The following is a 16,947-nucleotide window of genomic DNA, read 5'->3' as shown; positions in this document are numbered from 1 at the left end:
TAGTTAAACAAGTGTAATCAGTAAAATTTATACAAAAAACACAAACATTCAGATTTAAAGCTCATCCCATACCTCCAATTCTAAAATAAATCCAGCAAATCCGTTTTTAATCGACAACGACTTTTTAGTTTTTTTAGATTTCAAGTATTGGTGATCCTGTTGTTGGAATGCTTTCTTTCTCTAATAATTTTTGTGCTTTCTCTCTTTCCCTCTCTATTTTCCGCCATTTTATTTCGGCTTTTTTGGTGTCGTCACTTGTGGTGAGTTGCTAAAATAGTATATTGTCTCAAAGAAAGTATAGATAGTTTATTATAAAAGTAAAAAGTATTTGTTCAAATATGAGTTACGGTAGACCACCGCCGCGTATTGACGGCATGGTATCATTAAAAGTCGATAATTTAACCTATCGCACAACTCCAGACGATCTAAGGCGCGTTTTTGAAAGATGCGGTGAAGTTGGCGATATTTATATACCAAGGGATCGGTTCACCAGAGAAAGTAGAGGTTTTGCTTTCGTAAGGTAAATAAATTGCATGTATGTTTCCTTGATATTCTCTAATCGTAAATACAATACAGGTTTTATGACAAGAGAGATGCCGAAGATGCGTTGGACGCCATGGATGGCAGGATGTTGGATGGAAGGGAACTCAGAGTTCAAATGGCTCGCTACGGAAGGCCTACATCACCCCATCGGAGGTACGGTCGTCGTCGAAGGTAATATTTTTATTACCAATTAGATTTTATAGAAACAACAATTAACTTACTTCAAACTATTTATGTAAGTAGGGGCAGTAGAAGGAGCCGTTCCAGATCGCATCGTCGATCTTTCAGCAGAAGCAGATCTCGCTCAGACAGCAAAAGCTCCAGAGGACGGTCAAGATCAATTTCCAAGGATGAAAAGGAAAGGTCTAAGTCACTCAGCAAATCTCGTTCAAGATCTAGGTCTTAGGTGAGTTTCTATTTGTTAGAGTCATATAACATGTTTAAATTTATACTGTTTTTGATTATTTATATAAATTTTATCACATTGCAACACTGCTCATTTATTGACCTAAAATTAAATTACTATAAATAGACATAGCATTGACTAGTCTTAAAAACATTTGATTGTAAAAAATAAGCAGTTAATGTGTAATTGTTGTTGAGTTACTTTTAAATTAAACTAATCAAAACAACCCCTTGTATAAATAAGGTAAACTATTCAATATTTACTTGATTAATCTTCAGATGTTGTTTTGGTTGCTATAGATTAATAATAAGTTAATTACAAACAATTCTGAACTTAGCACTAGTTGCAGGCTGCATTTTTCATACCATGTTTTTCTAACTTATGCACTATTTTTAAATATATTAATTAAAAATATAGATGTTCAGTTTAATTTGTGACTATACAAGATAGATTTTGATAGTTGCTCTACAGTGAAATACTCCCATCACCAAAACTACAAAAGGTGCTAAGTGTAAGGTTGTTATGAAAGGGAACACTGGTAATATGGTAAGACACTGGGTAATAACCAAAAAATATATAGCATACTTATTTTCTCCCTACTCTCGCAACAATTTATATAAAAAATATCACAAATGGAACTTTATTGATCTATAACAGTAAAAAAGGCCAAAATCTAGAAGCAAGAATGTAGTTTTTGTTTTTCTTATGTATTTAATACTTTCACATAATAGGCCGTTCAATACATTGTCCATTTCTTTTGTTTATAGGTGTTGCAGAAGGTGAAGGAGTGCAGTGCAGTAAATTAGGCGCCTGCTCTCTAAAGGTATTTATAAATTACCACCTTTGACCTAAGAACCTTTTTATTTTATCAGATTTTTTGAAAGAAACATTTCGGATGTGTCAAAAATGTTTGAAAATTCAATAAAAATGTTTTGTTTTCTATGTATACATTAGTGTTTTAAGAAGTATTTTGTGTTTATTATTGGGTGTTACTTGATACTATTTGGGGTATCAACAAAACCTAGTATTTAGTGTCCCTAGGAATGTATTCAAATAATACATAGTTCACTTGAAATCACTTTTGACTTAATCTTACGTAAGTGTAGGAAAAAATAAATAATTTAATGACATTTGCCGCCTAGGAGACTTTAACAAAATTGTATATTATGTAAAATCAGTTTTAGCAATTTTTAAAAACAGGACGTTATACTTTGAAAATGGAACTTTAGGTTAGTTTAGTTTTACTGTAATTGTATCAACTTGGTTTATGAAAAATGTAAAAATTCCATGAGTTTTTGTTGTACAATTTTTTGCATAAAATATAAAACACAAGCCTTTTTATTTTAATGTCCATATGGTATATTCAGGGCAAAATTATTTGCTGTTTCCTTAAAATTGATTGAGAAGTAAAAAATGTGCATTGGTGATTTTTATTTAAATGCATATTTTCGACTTTCAAGTTTTATAAAAAATTTAACTGCCAGTAAACAAATGCTTCAAGACTTGTTAAAATGCATAATATCTTGCATCGTAATTGATGTATGAGCATATACTTCAGATTTGTGCAAACATGTAGATATTGTGAGGTGTGCAAAATCATAGAATTTTGTGGATATATAATTATTTGCCCTTTTTCATTTTTCTCCTCAGGTAGTTGTGTTATATTCAAAACTTCTGTGCTGTTAATTTGTTTTTTAATAAATCTTCCTACAAGTTTCGTTATTTAATTTTTTTCACTTTAAAAACTTATGTTGACACAGATATCCTTATCAATTACATTATTATTTTGGTATTTACTTAGTAAATGTAATCTGTTTAAAATCTTTTTTGTTGAAATAGTCCTTGGAGAGCTTTAACAAATATAACATTATTTATTTGATAGTGTAGGCCTTCAGTTGGTGTATAAATTGACAGAAGTTGTCAAGTTTGTTGGAGATAAGTGTGAACAATCTTTAGTTCTTTCCAATTCAGGGCAGTAAGGTAATTTATGTCCTAACAGAAATCCACAAGTCATGATTTAAAAGTGTTTTATTAAAATACAGTTGGTTTTTATAAAAAATAATAGTTTATTTGTGTTTAATTCACCCTTAACAGAATTAAAAACAGAAATTATTACAATTATGAACATAAAAACAATGTTAAAATGTTCTAATAGAAGCTCTGTATAGAAAAAGTATATTTCAACAAACTTTAATCCATTTTATGCAAAATATTATGCATTATGACAAGAAGAGTGTTATAATTTGGTAAACTTCTGTTTGGGATGATGGTATTTATAAGAAAATATTGAGTATTTGTTTAAGATATATTACACTGGGGAACAGAAAATTTGTTGCATTTATTCAAACACTTGGTCTTAACTAACTTCAACTTGCTGATTTCTACTGTGAAATTGTGAAAGCTACTGATTTGCTGGCAATTTTTATTTTTGTACACTTTATAAAATATCAATATTACATTTGCCAGATGAACATTTAATATCAGAAGTATATTTCATAAATGTACAATTATGACAAGCTGCCTGCCAAGTTTCAATTTCAACAATTGTGAGGTCTGAATCACTACAACTAACCCTAAACTGGTCCCGACTTGGCTATTGTAAGCATTCTGGTACAATGGTACAACTCATTTCATTGCCAGTTTTTTGCTGTCATTAACAAGTTAAACATAATTATAGGGCATCTTGTTTGATGAAGGAAACCTGGCAATGATGTTTTGTTACTTGTGTGAGTAGTTAAAACTACACTATATGTGTAATTTTATCACTGAATGCTGTAGTGATCAGTGTTCAGACTGTATTGTTCATTTTTGCTCTGTTTATGAATACACTGCGAGTGGTTTATACTCATAAAATAAAAATTTTAGAACATTCTTAGCTAGAAATACCATTTATCCCTAGTTTACCAAATTATATTTGAAAATTATATGTCGTCTGACATTGACAATTTCACTTAAACTCATTAACGAATTTTGTATACATAGCAGGCTGGCAGAGTAGCTGTTCTTGCTGTTTTGGTGTTATGCTGTACCTGTTATGGCGGCCAAAGCAAAGAGAGAATGTAAGCGGTTTGCGGTACAAAAAGGGCGGTGGTAGAAAAGCGGGTTGTTCGAGTATGACATGACAGAAAAAAAATCATTGCTGCTCAGTTGCTGTGGCTGCCAAATTACACCATCGTGAGGGGTGCAGTTACAGTACACGGAAAAAGAGTAAAATTACAGTTCTTTCGCGTTATATTTGAATGGAAAATGTCCATTTTTTTCATTATAATGAATGTTCTTCAGAAATTAATTAAAGCCACATTAAGTTCCAAAAACTTTACTAGTTAAAATTAAAATCACACCAAATTTTAAATATTGAAATCAAAATTTTCACAAATACTGCAAAATTTAATGTTTTAAAAATAAGGTAACAGTTATTTTTTTATGTCAGGTAACTAAATTTCCAAACATGGAGTAATGTATAAAATATAATACAATATGTAAACATCATCTATCTTGAATGCAGAAAATAAAGACCAATCCAGTCCAGCAATGGGGCCATTTCTTACTACTGCTCACAAAAGATGCAGATCTGCATTTGCTGTGAACACATCAATTGTGCAGTAGACAGTTTCCAGAAACTGGAAAAGCTGTTTTATAGGTCTGGAGAATCTTTTGCTGCCTGCAGTTAATCATACCGGGTTGCTTTTGGTGGTAGCTCAGTAATGTTTAAGGCAGGTATTTCTTTTGAGGCACACACGGATCTCATTCTAATTGAAATAGGCACATTAACAGCACACATATACATAAAGGAGATCGTACATCTTGTGATGCCAAATGCTGGGTTTATTGGCAATGATTTTCTGCTAATGCAAGGCCAAACTCAGCAAGGATTGTTACACAGTATTTTAAAAATGACTATTGATGACGAAAGTCACTTAGGGGTCAAAAATGCGAGCACAAATGGATATCCGATGAAAGGTTAATTTCAAAAAGATTTCAATTCAGTTACTTAAAATGTCATTACTTTCTATTTGAAAATTTAGTCTCGCCCTAGATATTTACAGCATTAAAATATCACGAAATATTTCACCAAGAACTTCTTTGGTGTAAAGTATAGGAAATTATGTCAAAAGACCTGAACATTGTCAATAAAAATGGTGTGATATAAAAAATGTGGCATATAACATAACGTAATGTAGATTGTTATTGTTTTTCTTCTAATACTTCCTTATTTATATGTCTATAACAAGAAGTGAATCACAATTTGTGGTTAAAGAATATATTTACATTGTTTCAATAAGAAGTGCAATATTATAAGCCATATAAACAATAAAAAAAACTTAAATACAAAAGACTAATCATGGTTTAGTTGACGGGTATATATTATTAATTCTCAAGTATTGTTTGATGTTGATTGCACAGCTTATTGACATGAAGTATAGTTCTATGCAACTGTGATGGCGAATCAAACATGAACCGAACTTTCTTTTTTAACACTCCCTAGCTCAAGCAAGTAAGGTCTTGAGCTGAGAGGATGTTAAGTGGATCAGAGTATCGATTCAGCTGCGAGAACAGATTACCTGTTGCAGCATTGTGTCATTGTTATTAAATTTTTATTGTGGGAGGGCGTAAAATCTGCCGAAATTTTGCGTTAATTGCAAAGTTTACTGAAAAAACGCTTTCAAGGACCCAAAAGATTTTCTGATGGTCGAAAATCGGTGTAAAATGAAGCCCATATGCACCGACCGTGGACAAGCACCAATGACACGAATATTCTTGCGATTTGTAAGATGATTGAAGGAGACCATCGCCTAATAATATGGAAAATTGCTGAACACGTCAGAATATCGTCTGTGCCCAATCAATCGTTTCAGATGATTTGGATAAACGAAAAGTGTCGACAAGGCGGGTTTCTCGCCATTGACGATTTCCGGCATGATATCGAACAGAGGGTAACGCTTTATTGAGGCACAAGACGTGGGTGTATCATTACACCCTGGAGTATTAAGCATGGAGTGGCGAAACCTGAAGAAGTAGCACCACGGAAAACCAAGACCCGTCTTTGTACTGGGAAATCTCTTGCCTAAATTTTTTTGGCAAACAAATGACAATGCTGCTCACCACTGCCAACTGCTTCATGAAGTGACATTAGCTTATTCAAAGTGCTATTCTGCTCCATGGCAACGCTCAGCAGACACAGCTGCATTATCGTAAGAAAAATTGTATACAATTAATTGGAAAATACTGGAATATATATCCGTCGTACAGTCCCGATCTGTCACAGTGTTTGGGCCACCCAAAGAAGAACGGGGAGGTCATCACTTGACGACAATGATGGTTTAAATTGTACCCAATTGATTACAGATATGACAAGATTGATTCTATGATGATGGAATTAAAAAACTTTCAATTCGATGTGAAAAACAAAAGTAGAGATTATATTGAAAAATAAGTTGTACCCAAAATTTTATTTACTGTGCGAATATATGATCTAAAGTAAAATTCAGGTTAATATTTGATTCGCCTTGTAGTTGCCAATATGATTATTGAGTATTCTAGCCGATTTCTACATTTCGTTATTGATTTAATTAATTTTTGAAGTTTGGACATCTTCCTGACTCGTTTTGTTAAGGGGGCATAAAAGGTGGACCTGTAGGTAAGTAACATGACAGAAAAACTCACCAATCAGCTTTTGAAAAAGTATAAAAAACACGCCGGTATTAGTTTTTTCAAAAAAAAAAGTTCAAATCATTCTGTGAAAACACAAATGTTTTGAGCTTAACACAAAACTCAAGTTCACAGGATTAGGAAAATTGATATACAGAAAAAATAATTTAAGAATATATTCTCTTAGGTTGTTTAACCTTTATTTTTCAAGTTAATTCTTTTTAAAGGACCATTTTTTTATTTATTTAAATTCTTTTTCCGCATTTTTAGTTTTCTATCTGTTATGCTGTACATATTTGTTCCCCATAAGACCAATTAATTTGCATCAATTTATTCAGATACATGTACATATTGTAAATTTTCAATTTTTCTGTCATAAATTCCTTGAATGTCTTGTTGCAAGGGCAAGCATATGTAAAATATGAAGAAATTTGGACCAGCACATAATCGTACATACACAGTAAGTGTAAAGCCATCTTTGCACAAAGAACCTTTAAAAACAAGTAAACTGAAATGAAAAGGAACTCTCAAAGATCATATTATGACTTGGACAATAATAAATGCTGCACAAAATTTGAGCCATGTGGCAATAAGACTTGAACCATAAAAATTCCAAGCAAGTCGATTTAAGCTATGGATTTCTGATTTTAAAAGATTTTGTGTTAAGTATCTGTGAAGCCAGAAATCTTTTAAGGGATTAGATTTGGAGAGCAGATATGTGACTTAGATCTAGGCGCACGAACAGGTACTCAGTATAATTTAAGTGGCTATCACTATCCTCTGGTGTGGCTATTATAAAACTGCTGTTTGTGGTATATATTCGTTATAGGAGGCGTACACTAACATTTTTTACCTGAGCCAATTTAGTGGAAGTTACTCGACTTCTTCAATATAATTTTCGTAAATTTTGACATTTCTTATGCTAAACAACCTTGATATATTGAAAAAACAAGTCGTGTTATCACGACCTGTTTTTTTGGAAAAATGACATGTTACATTAGAGAATGGTAGAACCATCAATGCTGGATGGTATACAACCATTTCTTTTACACATTGATTGATCATCAACGCAAAAACAACCGGAATCATTAAGAATCATCAGATAAAATCTGAGTACGATGAAAGCGGAGTATGGTGAAACCATCGTTTGGGTAGGCCAGCTTACAGTCCTGACTTGGCACTGTGTAATTTCTTTTTTTCCCGAGAATCAAAATCTACTACAAAAACTACACGATGAACGTTTTAAGACGTTAGAGGATACCTATTTCGGACAAAACTTAGTGTACGCCTCATATTCGATATATTTTTAGCCTTACTTTCATATTTGCATACCTTCAGTTATTTTTTCCATCTTTTCCACTTTTTTTATTTATTTATTGTGCACGGAATTCCTACTTAACTACCAAAAGTGGTAGGAATGAAATTTTGGAATATAAGGAGTAACAGAGTTAACAAAAAAAAATATTTGTGTTGGTGCCTGGAAAACAACTTATTTCGTAAGTATAATGCTCCTTTTTTTATTTTGTATATGAACAAACTAGAAGATTCCCAAGCACACGTACCTTTTTCTTGAATTGTGTTACTTTAGGCTAAGTTCATGTGATTAAATAAGAATTGGTTATAAGTCTAGTATGTTCTGCCTAGCCTAAACAAGTATTTATTAGTAGAATAAGTCGATCTAGGTAAGGAGAGAACCAGATGCCAATGACGCCAGTTAGTTGGCGAAAGGAAATCTCTTCCTCTGTAATAGTGCTGTACAGTAACTTCTGCCAAAGCGGCTTTATTGTGCTGAAGGTTCACTTGTAGGATCCTGATTGTTCCCTGACCTCTGGTCATTCCGTTCTTTCTATTTCTATTATTGCTCTGTTTTTATTCGTAGACTCGTTTCGCTTTTGTTTTTCTGTGCCTTTTCTTATTGTCACTTCATCTTTTGCGCTGTCGTCCGATACTTCTGCCGATTGGTGACATCTCTTTGATTTTGACGACACGGGTTTCCCCCATTCTGCTTATGTAGTTATTTCATTTTTTTTTCTATTTTGTGTCCATTCATTTATACACTGTACGTTACATTTTCTTCTAATGTCTTCACATATCTTTCGATCTCTTAGCGTATTTCCTGTAATTCTTCTCAGTACTCTCATCTCTGCCGTTTCCAGTAGCCTTTGTGTTGTGGCTGTGTCGGATCTTGTTTCCGAGGCATATGTCATTATTGGTCTTACACTGGCTTTATAAATTCTTGACTTCATCTCAGTGTTAATGTGTCTGTTTTGCCATATGTGTTATTAGGGCATCCTGCCGGTCTATTTGCTATTTGTACTTGATCTCTCACTTTTTTTTTTCAGGTCTCCATAGCTGTACAGTGTAATTCCAAGATATTTTATTTCCATTACTTGTTCAATACTGATGCCATCAATTTCTATTTTACAACTTGTTGGCTCTTCGCTGATTGCGTTGTAAATTTGATTTTATCAAATGTTTGTTGTTCTTCCTTGATTAATGTATTCTAATATCTGTGTTTTTCCTTGATTTGTATTTTGTATTTTTTGTCCCCTTTTGAAGAGGGATATTGTTACGCTTGCGTGGCAACCTTATACTAAACGAATATTCAACTGATACATTTTGCAACGAAGGTCATATTATAAACTCTACAATATCTACCATAGTTTATAGATTGAGAGCTGGCAAACAGTTTTGCGAACAATCAACAATTTATAAATATAAAATCGAAGAATGATTGAAAATGGTGCTTTGGCAAGTTTTAAAATTTCTTGCCAAAAAAGTGTCTTGATATTTTGAAATGGCAATATCCTTTAATTTAGTATTTAATAAATAACCTTTAGCTTTTTTTTCGTTTCTAGTTCTTTAAATAACGCTAACATAATTACAAATGTTCAAGATATGTTAACATCTACAGAAACTTTTTACTTAACTAAGTCAAATCGCTTTTTAACCATTCTTAAAGTATATTATTAAGAAGGCAAAATCAGTATAGTAATACTTCATATATTAGGAACGTTATTTTTGTTCTCGATTCTTTACATACCAATTTTATTTGCTATAAATTATGTTGTGCAAATGGTGAAATTTATCAAATATAGTAGCCTTAAATGAAGTTAATTTACAAAACTGGTTTTTATAACAATCACGAAATTAAAAAATGTTTTTACCTGAAGAATTTATGTTTACCTTTGTTCTCGAGGTCAAAACTCATCCAAGATTTGATTTTATGTTCACTTAATGTGTTAAGAATATTGAAAGAATGCCCAATAGACCATCGCTACACTATAATCCAACGTGTCTACTAAAATGCCATGGCTAGCGCAAGACTATCTAAACAAGAAACAAATAAATTTTGTATTCAGCAAGGAGTACGGCAAGAAGACACCGTCTCTCCAAAACTATTCACGACACATTTAGAACGAGCTCGGTCAAATGAGTTTCGCAGATGACATCGTCCTTATAGCCGATCATATAGACAGACATGTGAGCTCCCATGCCAGATGAGATTAACCTGGACAACTTTTGGTAACTTAAAACTGAAACTAAACGAAGAAATACGGCATACAACAAAAACAGACGATGTCGAAAAAATCACGGCGCTAAAATGGAATTGGGCAGGACACGTCGCCAGATCATCTGACAACCGATGGACAAAAGGTATTGTCGAGTGGGGGCCAAGGCAAGTAACTCTACGGAGTAGGGGTCGCCCACCAACCAGATTGACTGACGACCTGAAGCGTGTTAGTAGTAACTGGATACAAGCTGCACAAGGCAGACAGGTGGAAAGAACTGAGGGAGACCCATGTCCAGTAGTGGACGAGTACAGGTTGATTATGATTATGAATATCAAAATACATTAGTTGATGCTTACAATGGGTTACTAAGTATAAGTTAAGGCGGAATTAGTAATTGATTGTTCTAATCATGTACATCATTTAAATAAATCATTGTTTTACACTTACGATATGTTTCAGATGGCCAGAGTCTGCAGTACGGAAACAGAATTGCTGTAATATTTTTGTAGATTGATGGTGGTATTATTATTCAACTACAAGAATTTCAGGGATTACTAGTAAGTTTGGCTCAAAATCAAAAAAGTGTTTTAATATCTTAAATGGGAATTAACCACAATTTCAGTTGAAAATAGGCTTATTTTGATATTTCAATTTCCACTTTGGAAATCATTCTGGGAAAGCCCATACTAGAAACCGGCATGGGACTGACTACCATTACTCAAAATTTTAGGAAATTAAAGATTTTGTAAGAACAATTGGCGCTAGTGAAATGGAAATCGAAACGTCAAAATACACGTACTTTCAACTGAGATTATGGTTTATTTCCATTTAATATAAATATTAAAAGTACACGAGAGAATATTTTCAGAACTGTAATAAAAAATTGTTCTTTTCTATTGCACAAGTACATTTTTCAAAACTACACTACTTCAGCTACAAATTACACCTAATGTTGTCTTCGTGGAAGCATTTGTTGTGGTGTGAGATCGTTTGTAATGTGAAAGTTTAAATTCAGCGTTTTTAGGTATATTTTAAATGCCTCATATTTGTTGCCAAAACTCAAAATCGAAATGAGATTGCTCTAACAATGGAAATTCCACAGCGACCGATCAATGGTATCATTAAAAATGTAAATCCTCATCGTAAATCGTAAAAAATGGAAAAAATCGCGCAACGTTTATTTAACGTCTTTGTAGAAACTGACTTCATTTGCGACAAAATGCAAACATTGAATACGAAAGCTGTACTCTTCACCTTCACAACGCAATTTGATTTTTGTCAATAGAATATTCTGATCAAAAGATATCGAATTTTTATCGTCGAGTTGATACAAATTTTATAGTAGGAGAGGGTAGGACTGGTAAACTTTTTTGGGGTCAGAAAATTGACATTCTCCGCAAAATTCAGCTTTTTCAGCGTATGATTTTTAGAGGTCGAATCTCGTGACGACTGGACTAAAAGTATATTATGTTCTGCATTTATCGTCTTATTGACTTCGAGTGACAAGGCATGATGTTAATTTAATGCTTTTTTAGGTAGTTCGGCCATAGTTACTTGTATCCTGCGTATGCTCCAAGAGGAGCGAAACGTTAAGCTTGAGAACTACACTATAGGCTGTTCTGTCTCCACACGAATCTCCAACGCTTCTCATTCAAGACGATTGGTACACGCTCCAAAACCGGTTCTCTTTCCTATTAATGTTAGCTCTATGTGCAGAGTTTCTCATTTCAAGAAGGAAGACATTTCGGGCGATAATTTTACAAATAGTTTACTTGTCTAATACTGGCATATTAATCGATGATATCGTAATTTATTGTGCTGCAAGGTACGGAATTCTCTCTACGTGGTTTTTGGATAGGACATAAAAGGGTATCGATCCTAGAAAAATTGAGTTTTAAAATTTTTTGCCAACTGTTCGGATCCAGTCTTTTTCCGTTGCGGAAAGTACTTTTTAAGACCAGCTCTGGACAGAAGTATTTTGTAGTAGGTATTGTTTGATAAGTTTTTTATATTCCGCAGTCCTATTGAGTTCTTTCGTCATTTCCATACCAACATAGATACTTATCGTAGGGCTCTTGAGACTTCCCATAGCACGTTGGTTAGTTGTGAATTTTTTCATATCCATTTATAGCCTTGCACCCTATTCCATTTCGATTTTTTCATTTTTTGAACTTTCTGTCAATATTCGGTTGTTATGAGTGGTTTCAGTTATTTTAGGTTATGTTGTATGATTTCTTATCTTGGATATATTATAATTTATTGGCATTTGTGTAAACCATCCAAAGGAAAAAATTGGAAAATGAAATGTACATACACTTCCAGATCTTTGTCTTATTATTGAAAGCAATTATCTGAAAATAGGTTTACAAAAATATATTATTCGGTGTATTACACATATTTTATTTAAATATTAAATATTTTATTCTAAAATTTACACAAGTCCATATTTTTAAATAAAGCGTATCAATAAAAAAAAACAGTGTTTTCTTTCTCTCACTTCCCATAAACTTATAGGAGTTTGGTTTTTGGAAAAACGAAACGCTAATAAAGTTAACCCTTTTCGAATTCGAATATAAGGATATGTGACCAGTATTCGTAAAAATTATAATACTTTTTTAGACGAGATAAATAAATATAAATAGGCATACAAAATTGACAATCAAAAAAACAATAATAGCCTGTAATTGTTAGACAAAAGTAGATGAAAATGGTCGAAAAAGCGAGGGTCAGACCACCATTTGGTGATATTAGGAATATGTCCATAAGAAGTAACATCAAGTCATAAAAATTAAATGTAATGAGCGTGAAAACATCAAAAACAAATCAGAGATTTTTCTTTTTTGGTACATGGCGGCCTGTGTTTTTTCAGGGTTGACGGTTTTTTTCCACCATACACAAAATGCCTCAAGATCATTGAGTGCTCTTTGTAAGTATCTCGTAGCTAGATCGGGGTTAATACTGTTAGCAGCTATCGCTGTATCGTCTGCGTACAGGCTTAGCATCGAATTTGGTTCAGATGGTGTGTCTGCCAGTGCGATGGCAATGACAAGATTAGTAAAATTAAATGTTGCAGCATGGCTTTCAGTGTCTTGTTACATTTTCTTATACATACCTACTTATATTATTATTTATATTTTAATGTAAAATAGAATAAAACACAAAACATCAATTGTTTCATCAATTTATTTAAAAAAGATAAATGATATATTCTCTTACAGTTTAGATGTTGGCTCTTTCGTCATAAACGAATTCATTGAATTCATAATTCGAGTCTTCTTTACAATACCACACAATGTTACGTCACGATTTTTTAGGTTTACATGCAAGAATTGATTCTACAATCAATTACTTCAATTTTGAACTCTTTAGAAACTTCAAATTAGCTATTAATACTTTACTTCTATTGTATGTGAGCAGAGACAAAGAGAGTTGTTGCTTACCTCTCAAAAAGCATCCTTTATCTTTATACTCTACGAAAAACTACCCAATATATAGTAGCAGGTAACAAAATATTTAAAAAATAAACTATTATGGCAGTAGATTACTCTATTTCGTCTTTTTAGCATCAATACATGGATATAAATCTAAAAAACAAAGTTCGTGACGTCACTCCCAGTAAGTACAGTTCAGCTTTCCATTTTACACCCTTCATGTCAAATCGAACCGAAACGCGTTGTTTGAATGTTATTTGTTTTATCGGTTTGGTTGCCATCTACGTGGTTTGTAATTTGGGTCTCATTTGCTGGTGGGTGTTCAATATCATCAGCATTTACTAGTGTCCATTCGGTATGCCTGCTGAAAACATGTGCTATCTGATCCAGAAATTTATATCGAACAAATTATCAAAAAATAAATAAAAATATTCTGCATTTATACAGCAAACTATTCATTCGATGAACTAACCGAAATGCATTAAAACTGGCCAAAGCAAGAAACAAAATCATAATCATTGACGATTTCAATGCTAAAGTTAGGAAAGCTTAGACAGATAATTTGGTTGGAAACTTAGAATATAAAAGATAGGAATATGGAAATCGCCAAAAGATACGGAACGTTGTAAAGAAATCAAAAACAAAAAAACTAATTAATTATAAACATCAATTAAAATTTACTGAAAAAGATAATTATCTAGTGCCAAAAATAATAAAACAACAAAATAAAGAAGTATCTAACAAAAATTCCCAAAAATTCAAAACAATACAGATCACAATACACTTTCCTTGTAAACTTTTAGAATCGACCAATAGATGGCACTACTGAGTTATGGACCGAGTAAAGCGATATTTTATTTATATTTGTTATTGCAAAGAAAAAATGATATTCCTAAACGCATTTGCTTTGCACAATTTTAATTTTTTGTATAATGAAAAATGATTATACATTTTTTTATTTATTTTTTGAAATCTTTAATGTTAAAACTTCATAATTACCGATGATGATGTGCCGAGTTTGACCAAAAACGATGAGATCCCAATGATCGTCTATCCTTCCAGAGATTGAAATTATGTTTAATAGAATTTTGAACTTCTGTATTCAAAAAACAATAAAACAGAGCAATCATCAGACCCTAAAACATAAAAAGTCGTATAATTTAATTATTACACTGTGCTAGTCGGAAAATACGTCAAGCTGCGGACCTATTGGGTAAACCCATTGGGTAAACCTAATTATAGGACGCTGACTGCATTAGTGCTAGCCGCTTTTGAAAGTCAGTTCGCGCTGTCGAGTAATTTTCATTTAAAAATTTTGTGCAAAAATTCAAAATACTGCAATTTTTGGTAATAGATAGGTACATATTACTTAATTTATCATGTTATTAATCTAATTGATCTGATGATCTAGTGACCTGATCGTTCAAGTCTCGTCCCTTGATAAAAACGCTCGCCATATTCATCGAAACATTTGATGATGATTGTTCTCTGAATTTTTGTACACGGAAGTGCAAAAAATTACTAATAGTCCAGGATATGACGGTAAAAATAATCGAAAACTTCAAAATTTTTTTAGTATGTATCAATTTTCTTGAAATTTTTGACAGTAATTAAAACATAGCTCAAAGAACAAAATTTATCTTATAACAATAAATAAGTGCTTTTCCTCTGGGGGGAAGAGGGTTAGGGTGGAAAAAGTTTGACCAAAAAGACAATTGTAGTCGCTAGAATAGTAAATTTTAAGACAAAAAAGTTCTTTAGGGTTTTTTCTCGAAAAGACAATATTTTTGGAGCTATTTGCGACCGAAAGTTCACAAATTACACGTCAAAAAGTATGTATTTAAACGGTTTTTCGAGAATAAATTCTTTTCTTTTTTTGTGATAATATCAGGTGGCCTGAGAAAAAATGGTCGAAAATTAGGATTGCCAGATGTTAAAAACGCGAGATATCAAAGCAATGAAACAGCCAGGATTTAAATCGGAAGGTGTCCACTGGCTTAAGTTAACCCCCCTTTCTGCCAAAACGTTTAGAAATTCAATCCACCAATGAATTATTTAATTTTTTTATTATAAATTATTTTTATAATTTTTTTTTATAACAAGAATACTTACTCGTTTTAATATTTTTTTAAGTAGGGAGTAGTTTGTCATTAACAAAAAACACACAGAAAAATGATGACAATACAATGATCCTGATAAAGTATTTTTGTATATATGATATATGTAGGTATTTGTACGCAGCATTTGACAAATAGCATTTGTAAGAAAAAGAATTAACTTTTAATTAAAAAAAAAATAAAATATAAACTCATGGACAGAATTATCTAATATTTTGGAATTTTTCAATTTTTTTTTGTAGTCACTATTATTTCAAAATAATTTTAGATTACTGATAATACTCATATAGTAGGCTGATGTACTCAACTGGTTTGAAATATTTTAATGTTTATTTTGACGTTTATTCAGTGCTTCTTCACGTATAGGAAAAATCATACTAATTCGGTTATTTTTAGTTTAATTTATTAAGTTTAACTAAATATTGTTTTGATTTAACTAAGTTTAAAACAAGTATCCCACAAATTCGGCACTGCCATGAAGTCCAAGTAGCACATATTGTAATCATAGAAAAACCGAACACATGTGTTCGGTTGTTCTCTGTTGTAATTTTGTACGAGGAAGGATATGCACAAAAAGGTAGCGCACGACGTCTCAGCAGAACGGAATCTATAGTTTCAAATACTCTAAAAAGGTACCGCTAAACATGTAATTTTGTACAAAGGCCTGGTCAAGGACGCCCAAGGTGCACAACCGCAATTGATGACCGTTTTTTGGTTCTTAATTCTACACGAAATCGTTCATTGACATCGATGCACCTCAGAAATGAGCTATTAAATGTTAGACAAGTTAATGTGACTTCACAAACAGTTAGACGAAGATGAAAAGAAGCAAACTTAAAGCCCAGACGCCCCGCCAAAGTTCCACGTCTTCTACAAAATCATAAAGCTCGTCGTTTGGAATTTGCAAGAACACATATTTAGTGGAATATCGTCCACTGGAAAAATGTTCTTTTCACTGATGAGACCAGAATCCTATTATGGAAGCCAGATGGTCAAAACTACGTCTACAGAAGAGTTCGAGAACGATTCGCTAGCTGCAGTCTCGCCCAGACCGTTAGTTTAGGTAATTTCCCAAGGATATGTCCAAAATTCACTTGCAAGCATGCTAAGAAAGATACAAGCAGTAATAAGAGCTAGAGGGGGGAATACTCGTTACTGATCATGCACTTCTTTCAGTTTAAACCAGTTGTTTAAGCAATTTAAATTATCATTTAAGTTTAGAGTAAAATAACCTTATTTACCTAATATTAAACATTTATTTTTTTCACAAATTTCTCCGCATAAAA

The 16,947-nt window shown here is 32.5% G+C and overlaps 2 protein-coding genes across 8 annotated transcripts in view; one reads left to right on the top strand and one right to left on the bottom strand.

Moving 5' to 3' along the window:
* The first annotated feature begins 202 nt into the window (after positions 1 to 202).
* SC35 (SR family splicing factor SC35) lies at positions 203 to 2,281 on the top strand. Of its 4 annotated transcripts, none has more exons than XM_072530562.1 (4): positions 203 to 520; positions 577 to 696; positions 787 to 949; positions 1,717 to 2,281. In XM_072530562.1, exons 1-3 carry the CDS (start codon positions 339 to 341, stop codon positions 947 to 949), a joined length of 465 nt encoding a protein of 154 aa, XP_072386663.1. In that variant the 5' UTR covers positions 203 to 338; the 3' UTR covers positions 1,717 to 2,281. The 4 variants fall into 4 exon arrangements, with proteins under 4 accessions (XP_072386663.1, XP_072386662.1, XP_072386661.1 ...); XM_072530561.1 differs by having other exon boundaries at positions 784 to 949; XM_072530560.1 differs by having other exon boundaries at positions 204 to 520; positions 577 to 714.
* Positions 2,282 to 13,280: 10,999 nt separating this feature from the next.
* Positions 13,281 to 16,947, bottom strand: part of LOC140440209 (diuretic hormone receptor-like) — a 34,107-nt gene continuing 30,440 nt past the window's right edge. For 3 of the 4 annotated variants that reach the window (XM_072530554.1, XM_072530557.1, XM_072530556.1), the window contains exons 9-10: positions 14,544 to 14,680; positions 13,281 to 13,908 (exon numbers count right to left, since the gene is read on the bottom strand). In XM_072530554.1, the coding sequence (XP_072386655.1) occupies positions 13,767 to 13,908; positions 14,544 to 14,680 (279 nt within the window). In that variant the 3' untranslated portion in view covers positions 13,281 to 13,766. The remainder of the gene's footprint in view (positions 13,909 to 14,543; positions 14,681 to 16,947) is intronic. The other variant, XM_072530558.1, reaches the window with a different exon arrangement.

The sequence above is a fragment of the Diabrotica undecimpunctata genome, chromosome 4, assembly GCF_040954645.1.
Source record: "Diabrotica undecimpunctata isolate CICGRU chromosome 4, icDiaUnde3, whole genome shotgun sequence".
In the NCBI taxonomy this organism is placed as follows: Eukaryota; Metazoa; Arthropoda; class Insecta; order Coleoptera; family Chrysomelidae; genus Diabrotica; species Diabrotica undecimpunctata.
Note: the sequence above shows the minus strand (reverse complement) of the source record. Positions and strands in the feature narration are given on the sequence as shown.